We start from the raw sequence: 19,106 nt of genomic DNA, 5'->3' as shown, positions 1-19,106 counted from the left end.
GAGAAACGTGCGTCTGGTGTAGAGACCTGCACGGGCCGGGCTTGGGTGGGCCGACTCTATTATTCCTTTGGGCCAGACCGGGCTTGGGCTGGCCGACACTAATTTCTCTTCAGGTCGGGCCGGGCTGAGGCCGATCAATTGCAATTCTTTAATAATTATTGACTTTCGTTAAACGATAATTGGAATAAAGCCAAACGTTGAAGAAATGTGTCCGTGAAAAATGTTACAAAGAATGCAATAGCTATTTACAGTTTGTGTTGCTTAGCGGCTCCACTTTCACTATAGAGGACTGCAGGCATTATGCGGTAAATTGAGCTCTGACCTTGACCTTTACTGAACCCAAAATATGACAAGAAGGGGTGGAAATGTTTTGACTGTCACTAAACAAAGTGCCATCTTCACTTTATGCTAAAAATCAATTAAGTTAGATTTTTGTTACAGGGAATGGAGTTTTTGTTCTCTCGATGACAGGCAAAGTTCTAGCAGGCAATGGTACCATTCGGAAGGCAAGCGTGAGGTTGTGAACCAAAGTTTAGAAAATGTTTCTGAGGGTTAGCTGAAATTTAGTACTAAATTTTGAGAAAGATTCGGGCTCGAGCTAATTTTTTAAAAAATTGTCGGGCCGGGGTCGGGCCAAAAACTTAAAATTTGTCGGGCCCGGGCCAGGCTTGGCCCAAGAATTTTGAGAAACTTATCGGGCCGGGCCGGGCTCGGGCCGAAAATCTCCAAAACTTTTCGGACCCGGGCTGGGCCGGGCCTAGGTACGTTCGGGCTGGATTGGGCTCGGGCCGAAAAATTCGGCCCGTGCAGGTCTCTAGCCTGGTGTACCAAAAGTAAGAAAATTGTGATGAGCAGGCTGATAAGGGAAGATTGACGCGCTGACAATGTAAGACGCTTCCCACACGTATGGAACAAGATAATACAGTTGGGAGGTGATAACATTAAAGGAGTGTAACAGGTGTTCTTCTATTCATAAAGCTATGTATGAATTATAATAATGTTGACATTATTTTTTATCCAGCCCTTGTAAATGATGAAAAAATCTTAAGAAAAAATAAGATCGAACTCAGACGCAATAAATATTATCCTTATTATAAAACAAGAACGTCTCAGTGTAATGTAACACTCTTAGTAGTCCATACTTGCCATAATAGCTTTCACTATTTGTCTAATGCCTATAAATGGCGTTAGCGTATAGTGAATTTGTAGATTTTATTTGCGACTTAAAAACTGCATTGTTCCATTTTGATTATATCAAAATAGCACAAAGCGCGATTTTAACTTGTAGTGTTCATCGGATCTAAAGCTTCAGGCAAAAACCATTTAATTCACCAAGTGCAGATCCAGTTAAGTGGACCATTGAATTTAGTTGTTTGAATTAATTTAACTAGTTAAGTTTTATAATATATATATATATAGTGGTCCGGAAGTGGGCGTACCCCTAATTGGAGTTTCCTGACGCTTTTAGACTTAGGCTATTTGAGAAGCGTTACCCCCTGTAGCGAACGCGGCCAAGGTGGTTATTCAGTAATTTTATTTTCACCAGAGTTGTAAATCATACTGTGAGGCAGTCAGGGTTTCCGGGTCTTTTTGCCAGGTCCAGGTGTATAATAGCAAAGTTCCAATACTCTGCACAAACCATCCAAGCAGCTCTTTCTTGCTACAATCCCTTTGCCTGGCAACACGTCTTTCCTTTTTTTCCTTCCTTTTGAAATCTTTTAAACAGCAGGCGGTCTATTGTTCCGGAATGCACCAAATACGCTCGAGCTGACGTTTTCTGCGCGTTTTTATTGCTTTCGCATTTGTGATTAGCCATCTACATTTAAATACATGGTCAGCGTATTCCAAGCGTACGCATGAGCAATAAATACGCTTTGCGATCGCCTCGAATAGCCGGGTACTTAGGTTTTACCCACTTTTGTTTGGTAACATTGCTTGGCATTGTCTGGCAACATTGCTATCCATGTTCATTTGTTTTCTGCTTTGTACGAACAGTTAACAGTTATTTGCAGTGAAGTTGGACTAATCAACAATGTGTGATCAAAATCCATATAGCATTGAACAAAGATTAGTTGTTGCGGTTTGGCTTCACGAAAGGCATTACACAGGTGACACCATGGAAAGTGTTAAAGCAAAATTTACAGTCATCTTTGGTATTAATCCATCAAGAAAAGCAACAATGTTAGGGTGGGAAAAACGGGCAGTGTGAAAGACCTTCCTCGAGGCGGTCGACCGATAAAACGGAGGGGAACGTGCCGTGAAGTGGAAGCATCAATTCAGCAGTCGCCTTCAAAATCAACACGTGAAAGGTCTTCTGAGCTTGGTATTCTTCGGACCACCATGATGAGGCACATGAAAGATCTACAATTTAAGGTTTACCATCCAATGCATGTGAATGAACTGAGTGACGCCAACATGGATGCGCGGAAAAAGGCATGCAGAACTCTCCTTAAGGCGTCCCCTTCCAATCGATCCGGTGGTGCAGTCCTCTCGGAGTATGCATTTTCGGAACGTTGTAATGTGTAAGGAAAAAAAAAAACGGTTTTACAAAGAGATGGAGAGGAACCCACCACACGTGATGGTGTGGGTTGGAATGAGTGCAACACACATTTTTGGGCTTTCTTTGAAGACAATGTTAATGGACATTTTTACCTGGAGATACTTAATGAGTGGTTGGTTGCTCAACTAGAAGACACTGTTGTGATACAACAGGATGGAGCACCAGCGCACTTCGCGATTCACTTGCGCAATTACCTGAATCAGACGTTTCCTGGCCGCTGGATTGGAAGAGGTTGAGCATCTTTACCAGCTCCTTTTGCCTGGCCTCCAAGAAGTCCCAATCTGGCGACACCAAATTATGCTCTCTGGGGTTCCATAAAGCAACAAGTAAGAAACACTCGATATCACACAACGCAGGAATTACGAGCACCTGTGGAACACGCCCTTCCCTCGTGACTCCGGAGTATCTCCGCAAAACATCTGCCAGAACTGGGCACAGAATTCAGCTGTGTTACAACATGGATAGTGATCATACCGATGTTTATGACTCTTAAGACTTGAAGGTAACTGTGTACAGACATTCTACCATAACTAACATTATACTGTTGAAACTAAAAGGCGGTACGCCCACTTCCGGACCACCCTGAATAAACAGGGTGTTTCAAAATAACACGAACGGGGTTTGAGAGGTGATTTCTGACACCAAGATAAGACAAAAAGTATAGACCAACCTAGGTGCACAAATGCTTCCTTTCGGAGTTACATGCTGACGAAAACATGAAAAAAATGAAATTTTAAGGTTCATAGCTCCAGAACTAAGGGACCTATCGCGGTCGGGTCAAGACCCCACTTAAGAACTAATATGTGCGCTATTCAAATATATATGTTTCAGAATCCTAAGGTACTCATGAAGCGTTTTTTATTGAGAGAGTTTGACTACGGGCATATAACTTGAAGTACTCTCCAACTACATCTATAAAGATTGTTGCGGAAGTACAACAGTATTCTGAAACTTGGATATTTGAATAGGGCATATACTAGTTCCTAAGTGAAATCTTGACCCGACTATGGTATTTCCCATAGGTTTGGAGCTATGGATCTAAAGTTCAGTTTTTCATGTTTTCAGCAGCTTATAACTTCCAGAGGAAGCATTTGTGCATTCAGGATGATCTATACTTTTTGACTTATTTTGGTGTCAGGAATCACCTCCCAAACGTTGTCGGTGTTGTTTTGAAACACCCTATATATTAAAGAAATTTCACATCCTTTCACATTTACTGTATAGTCTATTTCAAAACATAAAAGTCCTCGTTACGCACCTTCTGAAGAATACTGCAGTAAAACCTGTCTTCAACGGACCTTTTATTAAACGGATAGTTGTACTAAAGGAAAATATTTCACAGTTCCATGAATTTACTGGCGAAAATCGTATTAAACGGAAATTGAACTACGCGGACAACGAAAATCAAAATAAGCCACTTAACGGAAAATTTCAAGTTTCGGATTGCAACATTTGGAAAGTTTTTAGACATCCTATGAGAGGTTAGATACATTTTTAGCAAAACAGACAGTGATGTGCAAACCGAAGCAGATACAATGGATATACATGCTTTGATTGAGAATTATACGGAAAGTCTGAAAGAAGAAGAGGACACAGAGGAAGAAGAAAAATAAAGCATTGAATTCGCAGGAGAATGTAGGATAAAGACTTATCGACATTCTGTCTGAAGTTTAAAGGAACTACAGTATTTGCCTTACGTCGAAATGGCACTAATATACTGAGAGGATTTTTCAGACTATAATCTCTGTGGGAAGTTGAGCAGACAAGCAAGGATGTGTACAGAAAACCCTCCTTGACTATTGGAAAAATTAAGTTAACGTGTGTACAGTATTTTTTCTGTTCATCTCAGTTCTTATTTCATCTCAGTTTATTCATTATATGCATTATTGTTTTACATAGGTCTACCTTCGTTAACCGGAAACCAATCTTTAACGGAAAATTTTGTGAGTCCCATTCGATTTCGCTAAAGACAGATTTTACTGTATATTCCTGTTGCGGATATAACTGTTAGACGTTAGTAGGTCTTCAGCTAAGGGTCGTTCTTCGAATTTTCATACTGCATTCAATGCTAAGAAGATGCCGGCAGGTGAATTCTACGAATGTCTTCTAGTGCTGAGGGCGTTATGTTTTGAAGTGAAGTGTTGAAAAACTGTAATAAACAAATAACTGACAAACCCAATTGGGGGGGGGGACTGGGTTACAATCCCCCCTTCCACTTCGTGGCAAGACCCTTGATTTTATTGGAAAATACAGAAAAAAGAAGAATAAATGTCCTAATTTCTTTGAACCATTTTATATCCATTTTTTTCCAATATGTTGTTATTTTTCCCCTTTTTTTTAAAAAAAAATAAAAAGATCTTCCCACGCTCCTAGTAACGAGAGCATTTTTCTCACGCTTCTTCCCCTTGTTTGTTGGCGGCAGATAACCCTTGCCTCCAGGAATGCCAGAGATTTCTTGCGTGCTGTAAACCACAAGACCTCCTCCGACCTTTTCTTATCGCTGTGTCATATTTACTCCAGAGTGTGAGGTCATTAAAATGTCTTGTAGGATTTCTCAGCCAGGAAAAAAAGAAAAAAAAACTACACGGAAGCTTTTCTAGAGGTTACCGGCAAGAGGCTTCTTCTTTCGCCTCGGATTAAATTAGTAGCTATTTTCGGCATCGTAACAGATTGTTTGTGTATTTCGCGTTTTTTTGTTCCTCATCTCAGGAAATGCCTATCGTCGCTTGATATACACCTGTTACATGTTGTGGAAAGCTTACCTGTCAAAGTGTTCAAGAAAAAAAAAAGTAGCTTGAAAAAAAAAGTAGCTTGAAAAAAAAAAACTGAATAGTGCATAGATATTAAAATTTTGCTTTATCTGGCTGGTGTAGTTAAGCGCTCTGAGGCGCTTTCTAAAGAGCATACAAGATACATCGCTCGCGAGTTGTCTTGTCAGAGAGTTCTCTCAAATTATTATTTGTGTTTGCGCGGAACAGAAATGCTCGAATGTTTGATAGGAGATATGGTGACTAAATGGTAAAGCACTCGATTCTCATGGTAGGGTTCTCTGGTTCGATCACAGGTCATAGGATTTTGTGGTGTAGTGCTCGTGGATTTTTTAGGGGTTCTTAGGGGGTACGGTGGCTCAATAGTAGAGTACTTACCTCTGGAGCGTGGGGTCTCTGGTACGATCCCGACAGAAGTAAGTTTGTGGTGGACAACATCGTGTTTGTAGGTTTTCTCGGGGTATTCCCGTTTCCTTCCACTTTCTCATTCCACCAATTCTTCCATCAACATTCACTTGCTTTAATCATCGTCTCCTTTAACTTAAAGGGCATAATCGTGGGACGTTAAACTGAAAGATTTCCTTTCACTTTTTTCTTGGGGTCCTTCCGTCTCTCACGTATGCTCATTCTACCAATTTTTTCGTTCTTCACTTCTGGGCTAATCCCTTTGAAATCACCCAACTCCAAATTTATAGAGGTTGCTGACAAAATTTACTCTTTTTTTAAAATTTCATACCAAGGTTCTACTATATTTAGAGAGTTAAAAACAAGCATTTATTCTTTTTTTTTTTTTTTTTTTTTTACATGTTTATTATCGAGTTACTGAAAGGTGGCCTCTGACAAATAGCTGCACATGCTGTAAACAAAACGAGAGGAAGTATTGTTCGCCAATCACAGCAGTATTCTTTCACGCTGTTGCTAAGCAACGAAGGTCATTGACCGCGCTGTTGCCAGTAGTTGAGACGACTTGTTAAACGTCTTAAGCTTGTCGCCAGAGCTGCTGACTCTGTTGCGGAGCCTCTGGCAACAGCGCCTCCAATACTCCACGTGCTGTACCCAACTGTCAGAAGCCACCTTTCCTTGCATATACAGTAGTTTTTTTCTTGCGGCCATTTTGTATAGGAACGTAAGCATATTTGGCACTTTACAAAGATTTGCAATAAACTGTAGTTCTATTATAGTTGAAGATCCTGATTTCAAAATAAATAAATAAATAAATGTACTTTTTATGTCCAGTCCACATTTAAGCCTACTATGGTGTAAATACTTTTAATCATGTTAAAAGCTGAAGTTTGTAAAACGCAAATTGTGATTTTTGAAATTAAAAGTTTTAAGGAAAATAAATTATGATATTATTAACTATTTCCTAAAAATGTTTGGTACGTGAAACTATTTTTGTTTATTTTATTTTATTTTACTTTATTTTATGAGTCTTCAAACATTGGAATTTTTCGAAAGTAAGTTCGAAAAATGCAAATTGTGATTTTAGAAATTAAAAATTTTAACGGAAAAAAATAAGGCTCACCATTAATTTTCTTTCTAAATAAAGGCTTTATAGTACACTACTATTTAAAAATGTTTGATGGCTGATACTTTTTTATGGGCCTCCAAACATCGTGATTTTTCTAAAATTGGTTATGTTCAACCAGGAACATCTCGAAAAGAACACATTTGAAAAATCTCAAATTTTCACTAAACAATTGCTATTTGTGTACTAACGAGTGCTTAAAATTTGTCCTCTGAGACTTGTCTAGTATTTGAGTTCCTTTTTTAAAGTTACGAAATCAAAATAAATGGTGTGTCCTGTAAGTATGATGAAAACTGATTTGTAAATTAAAATAATACACTATCATAATATTTTTTTATAAAAAAAATAAACTATTCACACTTTAAGCAAAAACACAAACAACTGTTGAATCTTTTGTCTTCTTAACCTTCGGGTACCCAATGGGGGTACAAATGTACACCATGCATATGTTTTACTATATATATTTATGTCGCAGACACCCAATGGTGACTAGCATTCTTTACATAGTGGACCGGGCCGTAAGGAAACTTATTTTCTCAATAACAATTATATTGTAAGGTGATATGCTGACGTATGTGGCTAAAACTACACTGAAGTACATTTGTACTCCCTTGGGTATCTATGTTAGCATCTGTTTGAAGTATTTTATTATTTGATTTTTATTCAACGAAATATAGAATAAAGAACAGGTAATATTAAGGCCTATTGCAACATATCGTTGCAATATTGCAATCATGTTCCAATATTGTAGCCTTTCGTGCCACAAAAATACTACAAAATTAATACAGTTCTATAGCGCTAGCGTATAAACAAATTTCTGTTTCGCTAACCTAATTTACGTAAACTTAAGATACACTAACAAACCCAACGTGACCTGACAAAGCACAACCCGACATAAGTTAACATACCAATAATATCGATGCCACAAATAAGGATGTTTCTAATTACAAAAATTTGTATTGGGGTTTACACCTGTACCCCTGTTGGGAATCCGGAGTTAAAATATATCATTGGTATCCGAGGGTTCAAAATATCATTGCTGAAAAAAGTTGACTGACTTTTGTACTTAGTTTTATGTTGATATTGAAGTTTTGATCTGTAGCAGTTGCAAACTCTAATGGTGATGGCTTTTTTAAGATCTTTGTAATTGTGTTCCTAACTTTGTTATCTTTAGAGAGTTGGGAAGAAGTTTTGGGGCCATATGGATGAAAAAAATGAATATAAAAAGACTCTTGTTTTCCTCACTCGTTTCTTCATTTTTTCTGATCCGCCCGTTCATATCGTCAGTACAAGCTACGGTATCTTGCAATGACAACACACTTCGTTCTGAATTACTATAGTGCTCCAGTTAAATAAACTCTTTTGAATGTGAATCCAGCCCGAATGTACACTCATGTCCAAAATGATTGTCGCATATCTATAACTGTCTTCTTGTAAGAATATAATTTGATAATGATTTTGCAGGGTACGTTTAATACTGGTACTAAGTGTTTAATCGAGAAATGTGTATTTGTGGTCAATTTCATAGGAAAAGAATTATAAATACGAAAATTTGAATGAGTAAAACAAAATGTTGCTAAATGGACAAGAAAGTTTTATTTTCGTTTTATTGTTCTTATTTAATGCTCTTTTGACATGAAATTTGCCACATACATGTCTTTGCCGATTATACACATACTAGCATTATAAGAAATACCGGGTGAATTCGGTATCAAATTATATTCCTAGAACAATATATTTATAGACATGCGACAATAATTTTGGACATGAGTGTACCTAGCCCCGGCCCAGCCCGGGCCCGAAAAGTATTGGAGATTTTCGGCCCGTGTCCGGCCCGGCCCGATAAGTTTTTTTTAAATTCTTGGCCCAAGCCCGGGCCGGGCCCGACAAATTTTAAAAGTTTTTGGCCCGACCCGGCCCGAAAATTTTTTTAAAAAATTTAGCTCGAGCCCAATCTTTCTCAAAATTTAGTACTAAATTTCAGCTAACCCTCAGAAACATTTTCTAAACTCTGGTTCACAACCTGACGCTTGCCTCCCGAATGGTACCATTGCCTCCTAGAACTTTGCCCGTCATCGAGAGAACAAAAACTCCATTTCCTATATCAAAAATCTAACTTAATTTTTAGCATAAAGTGAAGATGGTGATATTGTTTAGCAACAGGCAAAACTTTCACATCCCTTCTTGTCATATTTTGGGTTCAGTGAAGGTCAAGGTCAGAGCTCAATTTACCGCGCAATGCCTGCAATCCCCTATAGTGAAAGTGGAGCCGCTAAGCAACACGAATTGTAAATAGCTATTGCATTCTTTGTAACATTTTTCACGGGCACACTTCTTCAACGTTTGGCTTTATTCCAATTATCGTTTAACGAAAGTCAATAATTATTAAAGAATTGCAATTAATCGGCCCCAGCCCGGCCCGACCTGAAGAGAAATCAGTGTCGGCCCGCCCAAGCCCGGTCTGGCCCAAAGGAATAATAGAGTCGGCCCGCCCAAGCCCGCGCAGGTCTCTAGAGTATACATAATATTTTAGTTTGTTTGACAGAGAATTTTATTGAAATTCCATGTTAAATTCTATCCGATATTAGGGATGTCCACTCTCAGATATTAGGACGATTTTTAAACTTCTCAATAGTGTTGCCTACGAGACAAGATTTGCGGTTTTCACACCTGGAAACTGTGTCATGAAAGTGAAGTCTCGTCTCGAAAATATTATATACTGTATATTTCTATTGGAAAGCCTCGGTTCCGTCTCGTATTTCAACATGAGTAACACTACTCCTCAAATTTGTCATCTTTTAATATTTTTTACTGAAAATCAAAAAAGTTCAAAATCACAGAAGATTAATATCACAGAATAATGAAATAATAATAGAATCACAGAATAATAAGGTTAGTAGGTTAATTATAATCATTTTTAAATAGTAGCCGATATTCGTTCTGTTTACCCTAATATAAATAGTAAATTAAGAATGTCAAATTATTATGTTGATCATAGCACCCGTTGTGAAATGATTTGAGTGACACCATCTACTTAGGTACACATCAAACTGTCTATAATGGTTGAATTAACAACTCGAAGGTTAGTTTGGTACCCTATTAGTATCCTAACGACTAGCTAAAACATTTGGATCCTGTCAGTAATACATTTACTCACGTATTCATGGAGTAGAAAGGCCAATTCATTTGCGCTAGAAGGTAATAGAAGTTCTAGTAGCAAGAAAGCTTTCGGCCAGTTGGCTGGCGCGTGCTTGGCTTTTGGCTTTCTAAGTTTGGACTTTTGAAACACATGGTTTCATACAATCTCCCCTTTGTTGTACTTGCAAGCGATGCTTTAGACCCTTTGCAGAGCATCATAGCTCACTGTCCGTTCATTGGATATTGACTTGACTTGCAAAACGCTTGCGTCAAGCTCGAAAGGAATACATGTTACTTCGTTACTGGAATCCAGCTTGTAGCATGCCTACACATTTTACAATCAAGCTGGATGCAAGCTTGGTCGACTTGCAATTCAAGCTTACAGCAAGCGTTTTGCAAGTTTTCTCTGCTACTAGAGAGGAATGTTGAATTAGTGAAGAAAAGAATGATGGTGAATACAAATACACACGTAGGCAATTAATACTATCTTAACTAATAAATATCAAGTTCAGTATTAAATTATTAGAGAGAAAATGTCTGTTCGGTAGTTATTTAGTGCTCCTGTTGGAACTTATTCAAATAGACCTAAGCATAAAGAGAATCCAAAATATTGATAATTGAAACCTAAATACCCAATAAAATGTCAATTTGGGATCCGGGTATATACACGCTGAAATAAATACCCAGTTATTTTACATCACTTGACAGGATTGGGGAACCAGTTAGATAAACTTTATTATGACGCAGCTTCGATGTTTTGAGAGCATTCGTTGAGAATAAAATATGCGATAAACATTTTGCAGGTGAAAATACTAAACATTTGGTTATGTAGAAATCCATGCAAAATATTCAAAGTTAGCACCACACACGAGACATATATTCAGTATGTGCGTAGAGTACATGTGCGGCGTTGTTTGCTGTTGCTCTTACAGTTAGTATGTTTGATCAAAAAGAGGAAGACGAAAATAACATACAGACTATCCAGACAGATTGTCTGATTTAAATTAGACCCTTTCACACATAAACAGAATTGACTCCTTGTAGACGGAGAGACTGAAAGCATGTTTTCCTTATAAAACTCAAGAATAGCAATTCAGGTTTAAGGTTGAAAAAATCTTGGTAAATCACGGAGAAGAGAAGAGAGAAAATAGTTTCCGACGGCTTTCGATTTCCAAACTGTGCTAAGCTCAAGTGTGAGAAGTTTTGTAGAACGGCTATGTTCTTCCGTTTGTCTGCCGACGAGGTATTAAAGTAAAAAACCCAAAAGATAACGAGAAGCTGTTTCTTGGGATCGATTGAGCGTCCCAAGAATAGGATCCACCTTCTTTCTGAACACTCTTTTCAACACGAAGTGGTACCGACAAACCATTTCCGGTTTCAACGTTGATCACCAAGAGCAAACCCGGCAATAAATACCAAGAAGCGTTTCTTTGGAGCGCCGAGAATAAATTCCATCCCCACATCCTTGAACTCTCGGCTAAAACTGGAAGTGCTAGAAATCCACTACCACTTCCGGTTTCAATATTGGTCTCCAAAGAGCAAAACGGTAATATAGCGAAAAATGGGTTTTTGGTATGAGGATTCAGAGTCTCAAGAATAAGTCTCGTGTCCTTCTTTATCTCTCTATTTAAATCAGAAGTTGTGGATATCTACGATTTCCGGTTTCAGCACTGATCGTCATAGTAGACAAAACCGTAATAGATAGCGAGACGCTGTTTTACGAGGGCAATTCGAAAAAAAAAAAATAAACCTCGTTGTCACATGTGTGAGAAATGGCTGGGAAGAGTGACGTCAGTCCTGTGGTGCTGTGTGAGCAGTGGAAAGGAAAGGTTCTCGTGCAGTTCACTTGTTCGCTACAACAATTGGAAATGAACGCTTCAGTAGAAACACCCGCCAAATGTGAAGTGTGTGGGGTAATATGATTTCTAAGTGTGAAAAAACTTTCGGTAGCTGCGATTTTATCGAGAACTGTGTGGTGCTTACGGATTAAACGTGATGAGTGAAGGTTTCGTACGTGAATGGTGTCATATATTTAAAGATAGATGAACTGACGTGTACGATACGGTAAGAAGTGGTTACTCATCTATAGCTACCCTATAGCCCAGATTTGGAGCCGACTGACTACCATCTTTTCAGGCACATGAAACAGTGGCTTGTGTCACACCGTTTCGACAATGACATTGCGCTTCACAAAGCTGTTAGCGGGTCACTTTATTCCCAGGCGAGATTTATTATTTAATTTTATTTTATTAATTTTATTTATTTATTTATTTTTGCAGAAGGAATTCTAAACCTTGTAAAACGTCATGACAAGTGCCTCAATTTGTTGAAAAGTAATGTAATGCTCTACGTTTCTAATGTGCATAATAAAAATTTCTCTTTTTGCGAGTATACGTCATTGATAACCAAACGGAGGTTTTCTTTTTTTTAATTGCCCTCGTATATACTTAGGCTGCGAGAACAGGTTTCATATCTGACCTCATTCCTCTATGGTAACAAAAGTAATATTCAGTCTGCGTAGTTTGGAACTCTACTGTAATTTCACAATCTTAAACGTTTTTTTTTTTTTTTTTTTGGCTTGCTGAAACGTCTTTTCTTCGAACGGGGGGTTAGGTTTATGTGAAGCATTTGAGTTCCCACCCCCGGGGATGTGCATTATAATGACAGTATGATGATTAAATCCATAGTGTCACCCTTTTCCACCCCCATACCGATGGAGAATGAAAATTACATTTGTAGCCATCTTTAATTTAAAAATTGCTTTGTGTTTCACAGTGGGGATCTAGCTCGGGGTCGTGGAGGCCTAAGCTCCCTAGATTTTTAAGTGACAAATGTAATTTAAGCTATTATTTATGTTTTTTGAAAGTTAATGGAAAAGTCTTGCCTATCATATCATAGTCTGGCTGCCACCCTCCAAGTTTTTACCTTTTAGATCCGCCACTGATGTTTCATCCTATGTTAAATAGTTTTACGTATTCAGTGCACAACGACTTAACGTATGTACACAAATGCTTCCATTAAATTAGATTTCGTCCAGCATATTCATTTGATTTTCTTGGGAAACTAAATGAAAGAGACATAAGTAAAATCAGTACCTCAGGCAACCCTGTTGTGTGACTGACGTCATTTGTAAACAAGAAAATTAGTTCGCATCTTTGCCGCACGCGAAAATAAACCAAACGTGTAATAGCTAATAATGCATTTACATGTTTAATAAACACAATTTGCAATTTCCCTACATTTTTTTGTCTTATTGTTTTATTGTTAGCCATGACAATGGAGTAAAATCAAGGTGATATGTTAAAACCAACTTTCCAGATGAAAGTGCTTCTATTCATACATTCATTATGGAAACTCGTCCGTTACCATAAGGTATTTAAATACAGTTGTAATTAGAGATATCTTTGATTTAAGCCTACGCTGAACATATAGTTGTCCACTATAAATTTTAGAATCTTATTAGTGTTTAACGAAGAAATATGTCCAAAGGTGATATATACTCCAATCAAATAGAACCTATTGCGCGTGAAAATCTCATGCGTGTTTTTCGAGAAAATGGAGGAAACCTAATTTATTCGTAAACCTAAAATCGATGCTGAATAAGACCCATGCTAGTTACTGAGATGAAACTGGTGTTCCATAAAATACTCTCATACTTCAAAGTGATATTATATCGCTTTGGATACTCGTATTTAAATGAAATTGGTCACATTTGTAAGAAAAACTCAAATATTTTTGTGCATGTCAACAACAGACAACAATGTCAATAATGGAAGGGATCAAACACAGAAAAAGTAAATTCACTCATGTTTACTTTGTGATAAGTCGAGAGGCCACTATCACGGGTCCAACTTATCTTGACGTGCTCACTAATTGATCATTTCCACAACTGGAAGAAGAAGGCAATGACTTCCAACAAGATGGAGCACCTTCTCACCGGCATTTACATGTTCGGGAAAATCTGAATGAACAGCTTCCAGGAAAATGGATTGGGCATGCCTGACATGATGATAATGTCTCCTGCAAGTCGCCTGACTTGATGGTCTGTGACTTCTTTTATGGGGTTACGTAAAGGATTGTGTCTGTGTACTTCAATTGCCTCAAAACTGCAAGAAGTGCAAGCTCGTGGAGGGCGAAGTGGCGTAACTTGAAAACGTGATTTTGAGCTATGACCACCATCTATCCTCATTTAACCTTCTCTACCAACTATAAATTTCATACCGGAATTCCTTATATTAACAGAGGTATGAACGTTCTAAAAATGGCGTATTTTAAAATGTAATGCAAGATATAACGTTGAACGAGACATTTTAAATCTCTCTTCTGTAAAATTATAAAAATCAACATACGCCACTTCACCCTTTCACCGACGGTATGAGCGCTGCTATCCAGTCCAGTGTTGCCACACTTGGTACAATTGTACCAAATTCAGCCCTTTTTGTCATTCATCGGCCCGTTGGTACCACGCTGGCATTTTCAGCCCTTTTTGTGAAAAAGTTGGTACAATTCTACCCAATTCAGCCCCATTTAATAAATAGTTTTAAAAGTGTCAGTAAGACTTTTTTTTACATCTCACGTTACTCATACTGTGTGTTTGACTCTATAAAAACCCTGTTGAACATTCATTCTGTGGCATTACACTGCATAACGCTACGAACTTTGTGTGGATAATTCGTAATTCGAACTATGTCAAGAAACAAATTACGTTAGATGGGCGTATCCGCGCCGCACATAAAGGAGACAAGGAAGAAGCAGTGTGATGGAAATTTTAGCTTGAAATCTTGAAAACAAAAAGTAGCACAATATTCTTCTTACAGTTATCATCCTCCTTCGGTCGTGAAATAAGCGAGAATAAAATGCAATAATTTATATTTTAATATTTTATTATAACGTACTGTTTACTCACGAACTGGAAGATGATTGATTTGTTCCTCATTTTATAAATATATTTTCATATATGGCCATAATGCCGTTTTGATTTATTGGTCACTTTGAAATAGACGCACGTTTGGTTTCCTTACAATACATACCGACGATGATAACTGTTTTCCTTTTCAATAAACTGTTTTCTCTGTTATACTCCCTTCGTGCGAGAAAATCTACTTCCACGGTTGTTCGGGGTCCTCCTATTTGGATGTTTTTAAAAAGTAATTTTTAAAAGAGCACTTTCTTGATTTGGACTCAGAAGACGGGGGGGGGGGATGTTTTAGAACATGTTATAGAGCCTATTTTAGTTTCATGTCATAGAACCATGTATTACACTGGTATAACATAATGAACTCAGCCCTTTCTGTTTCAATTTGGTACTATTTTTCAGCCCACTCCAGAGCCAGGACTGTGGCAACACTGATCCAGTCCATTTCATCAGATATGTTGGAGCGTGTGTGGCGTGAATGGGAATATTGTCTTGATGTCTAGAATGCCACTCGTGGGACCCACATTCAATGTCTATGATGTATAGTAAAAATATATTTGATTTTTTTTTTTTTTTTTTGAAATGTGACCAGTTTCATTTAAATATGATTATTCAAATCGACGTAATACCACTTTAAAGTATGAAAGTATTTTTTATGGACACGTTGTACTACATCCTCATTAAGTTCTTCATTATGACACTAGAATAACGAGAACACAGAATAGTTAATGAGATATAGCCTAAAAGTATAATTAATTCTTAATTTTTAATTTCTGTTTAACTAAAATATTGTCAAAAAGAATAAGAGTCGACATATACTGGGGTTTCGATATGCCTATGCCTTTTGTTTACTGTGAGAACGTTTCGTGGTTGGGTTTTGGTTCGGAAGTTAATAGAAACACGTGTATGTATACTATATATTCATACATCATTTGGACCATCCATTTCGAATATAATACAAGTAGAAACAATTTTTCTGGATTTGTATTGTATTTTTGTGTTTACAAAAGGAACCAAACACAAGCATTCCTCACATAGGTGCTGGCTTGAAAACACACAAATTGTTTGTTTGTATCTGCAGTGATGCATTGTTCTACATAAAATTAAAAATATGCAGTCTGAAACTTTTTAGAGCTAACACGATGATAAAAGCGTGCATCCAGAATATTTTGTTGAGTAGGGGAATCCAAAGCCGCAAATATACAGGCTGATTTTTTTTTGAACGGGTGGATTTTATTCGGTCATAACACGTGTAAAAATTATCCAATTTTAGCGTGGTTTGTTGCAAATGATGCAGAAAGGATAAAAATTTTATGCACCGTTTGTTATGGTAGTGTCCAGTGTATGCACACAATGTGGTAACTAGAAAACCGTCAAAATGGCTTATTTTTTCGATTTTTTAAAATAAGAACGGGTGGATTTAATTCCGTCTCAGAACATCTGCAAAAATTGTCAATTTTAATGCGGTTTGTTGCAAATGACGCTGGAAGGATGAAAATGTTATGCAAGAAGGATGGGAATCACTTATATTCAAAGCAGGTGTTGAAATGACTTTGAACCCCCTGCTCCATGGTGCATTGAACGCCCCTGCTCCATGTTCGCTGCAGTAGCCCGCAATATAGCCTGGGTGATATTTGCAATTTGTGTGATGTTAACTCCCAAGCGTTCCACTATTCGTGGGTTATCACAGTACACACGACACTCTAGAAAAACCCATAGGAAGTAATCTGGGGACGTAAGATCAGGAAACCTCGGGGGGCCACAAAATCTTAGAAATGATCCGATCACTAAAGTAACTGCTGTTCAGGGCCATACTTTCATCAGACGTGTGGTGTGTGGTCCCATTCCGCTAATAATAACATTCTGTTAGTTCAATGTCGTTCAGCTGTTGGACAAATTCATTTAAGATATCCACATAACGAACTGTATTAACTGAGATTTCACTGTATTTACTCAGAGGAATTTCTAGAGAGTAAACAAAATGGAAAATACATTCGGATGATGCATGTCCAAATACTCAAACTCAAAACTTGACAGTTTTTTTCTTTTTTTTTAAATCCAGATTCCAGAGATTATCTCCTAGATAATCTGCCGTGTTTACATCCTTAGTAGTTCCACGAGGTAGTAATATCACGAGGACTTCTCAAGGGTGTAATCTATATACAAGGGCGGATCTAAGGGGGGGGCTAAGGGGCTATAGCCCCCCTCCCTTGATCATATCCTGGATCCGCCACTATATATATATATATATATATATATATGCTATACATGTTGAATATATATATTTCAATGATATTTCAACTCAAAATTTCGAGTTTTATTGATGATAAGTTTTATGAACTTCTATATGGAATTGTAGATTTAATTTTAAACAAAGTGCAATATTTTAAGGATTTTGTAGTAGTTTCTCTTTTATTAATTCATGTTTATTGTCTTTTTTCAGACCTAACGTATGTCGATCTCGTTACCGTGTCTACTGTTGTCCTGGCTGGACGAGGAAACAACCCAACGGACTTTGCATCATTCGTAAGTAATTATCTGAGACTAATTTATTTATTTGGACTACCAGCAGAATGACTGTTCTTCGCACGGGAAGAATGAAGTATTGAAAATATATGATGCCACATTTCTTTGGTTTCCACTTATTGATGCAAATTCAATTTCACTGGAGTTATATAAACGCTTATTAAATCTCTTCTAAACAACTATTCATAGCGTTAAAACAAAGTCAGACTATTTTCTTGCACTCGAAGGCGGTGAATTCACTCGAATCCATGCAAACCGTTAGGCACAATCTTTAATCGATCCCCATCACTCTAGAATTATTTTTTCCCCTTATATGTACACTCATGTCCAAAATGATTGTCGCATATCTATAATTGTTTTCTTGTAAAAATATAATTTGATTTTTATTTTGCAGGGTGCTTTTAATACTGATATTATGTGTATAATCGGGAAATGTATATTTGTGGTAAGTTTCATAGGAAAGAAGTGAAAATACAAAAATTAGAATGAGTACAACAAAATGTTGCTAAATGGACAAGAAAGTTTTATTTTCGTTTTATTGTTCATATTTACTGCTCGTTTGACATAAAATTTGCCACATACATGTCTTTGCCGATTATAAACATACTAACATTATAAGAAATACCGGGCGAATTCATTATCAAATTATATTCCTACAACAACATATTTATAGACATACGACAATACTTTTGGATATGAGTGTACCTATAAATGTCTTTTATTGAAGCTGAGACTAGCATGTAACACTTCCCAAGTGTTTAACACTCCGATTTTAATAAAATTTTGCAGGTAGACACTACACATGAAATAAACAAATTCGTGTTTTTTTTTATTATTATTTTCTGCCGAAAAACGGTTTAAGGAGGCAAAAGCCCCCACCAAAAATTTTGAAAATTGATGCCCGAAAGGCAAGAAGAAGGGGACCGAATGAATGAAATTGTACACAGATGTTGTAGATGTAAAATGAAAAAATATATGTTTCGTATTTTCCTGAATGAAATGGTAGGCTGGGGCACGGATCACGAATCCTTTGATTATCAAAAGTAAGAATAAGTATACGTCAGAAGTGCATAAAGGACATGAAGAATTGCAACGAAACTTTGTGTAGGGACAAGAAGCAAACAATATACGAATACATGTTTTTTTTTTTTCCTGCGGAAAAACAATGTTTGGGTCAAGGCTCGCTCCGAAAACAGTAAATGGTACCGTAGAAGCGCAGCGAGGAGTGGACCAAAGCGAATGAAATTCTGTGTAGATATTATATGTGTAAAATAAGGAAATTCGTGTTTCCCAAGTGTCCTCATCCGATTTGATTGAAATTTGGCACATCAACAGTAAACAGAAAATAAATCGATACGTTTTGCTTATGCGAGAAAAATATTGTAAGGGAGTAACCCCCGCCCCCTTGAAATATTATTATAAAATACGCTATAGGTACGAAACGGCAAATATTAAAATAGTGCAAATCTGCCAATGCATAGATGGTTGAAAGTAGGAAATACTTGTTAGTTTGTGTCTCCAGCTTGTTTGGAGAGGCAAATAACTCTTCATTTTATGTCTACAATATTTGTGCACAATTTCATTCAATTCGGTCCACTTCTTGCCTTTCTTGCGTCAAGTTTCAAAATTTTGGTTGTGGGGCTTTTGCCCCATAAAACCGTTTTCCTGCAG

The 19,106-nt window shown here is 37.3% G+C and overlaps 1 protein-coding gene across 1 annotated transcript in view; it reads left to right on the top strand.

Moving 5' to 3' along the window:
* LOC145666486 (fibrillin-2-like) overlaps positions 1-19,106 on the top strand; it is a gene marked incomplete in the record, with an annotated part of 450,634 nt that overhangs the window by 143,039 nt on the left and 288,489 nt on the right. Inside the window, 1 exon segment of the mRNA XM_081733749.1 lies at positions 17,353-17,435. Within this exon segment, the coding sequence (XP_081589875.1) occupies positions 17,353-17,435 (83 nt within the window).

The sequence above is a fragment of the Thermobia domestica genome, chromosome 12, assembly GCF_964235325.1.
Source record: "Thermobia domestica chromosome 12, izTheDome1.hap1.1, whole genome shotgun sequence".
Taxonomy (NCBI): Eukaryota; Metazoa; Arthropoda; class Insecta; order Zygentoma; family Lepismatidae; genus Thermobia; species Thermobia domestica.
This window is presented reverse-complemented; position numbering and strand designations above follow the sequence as displayed.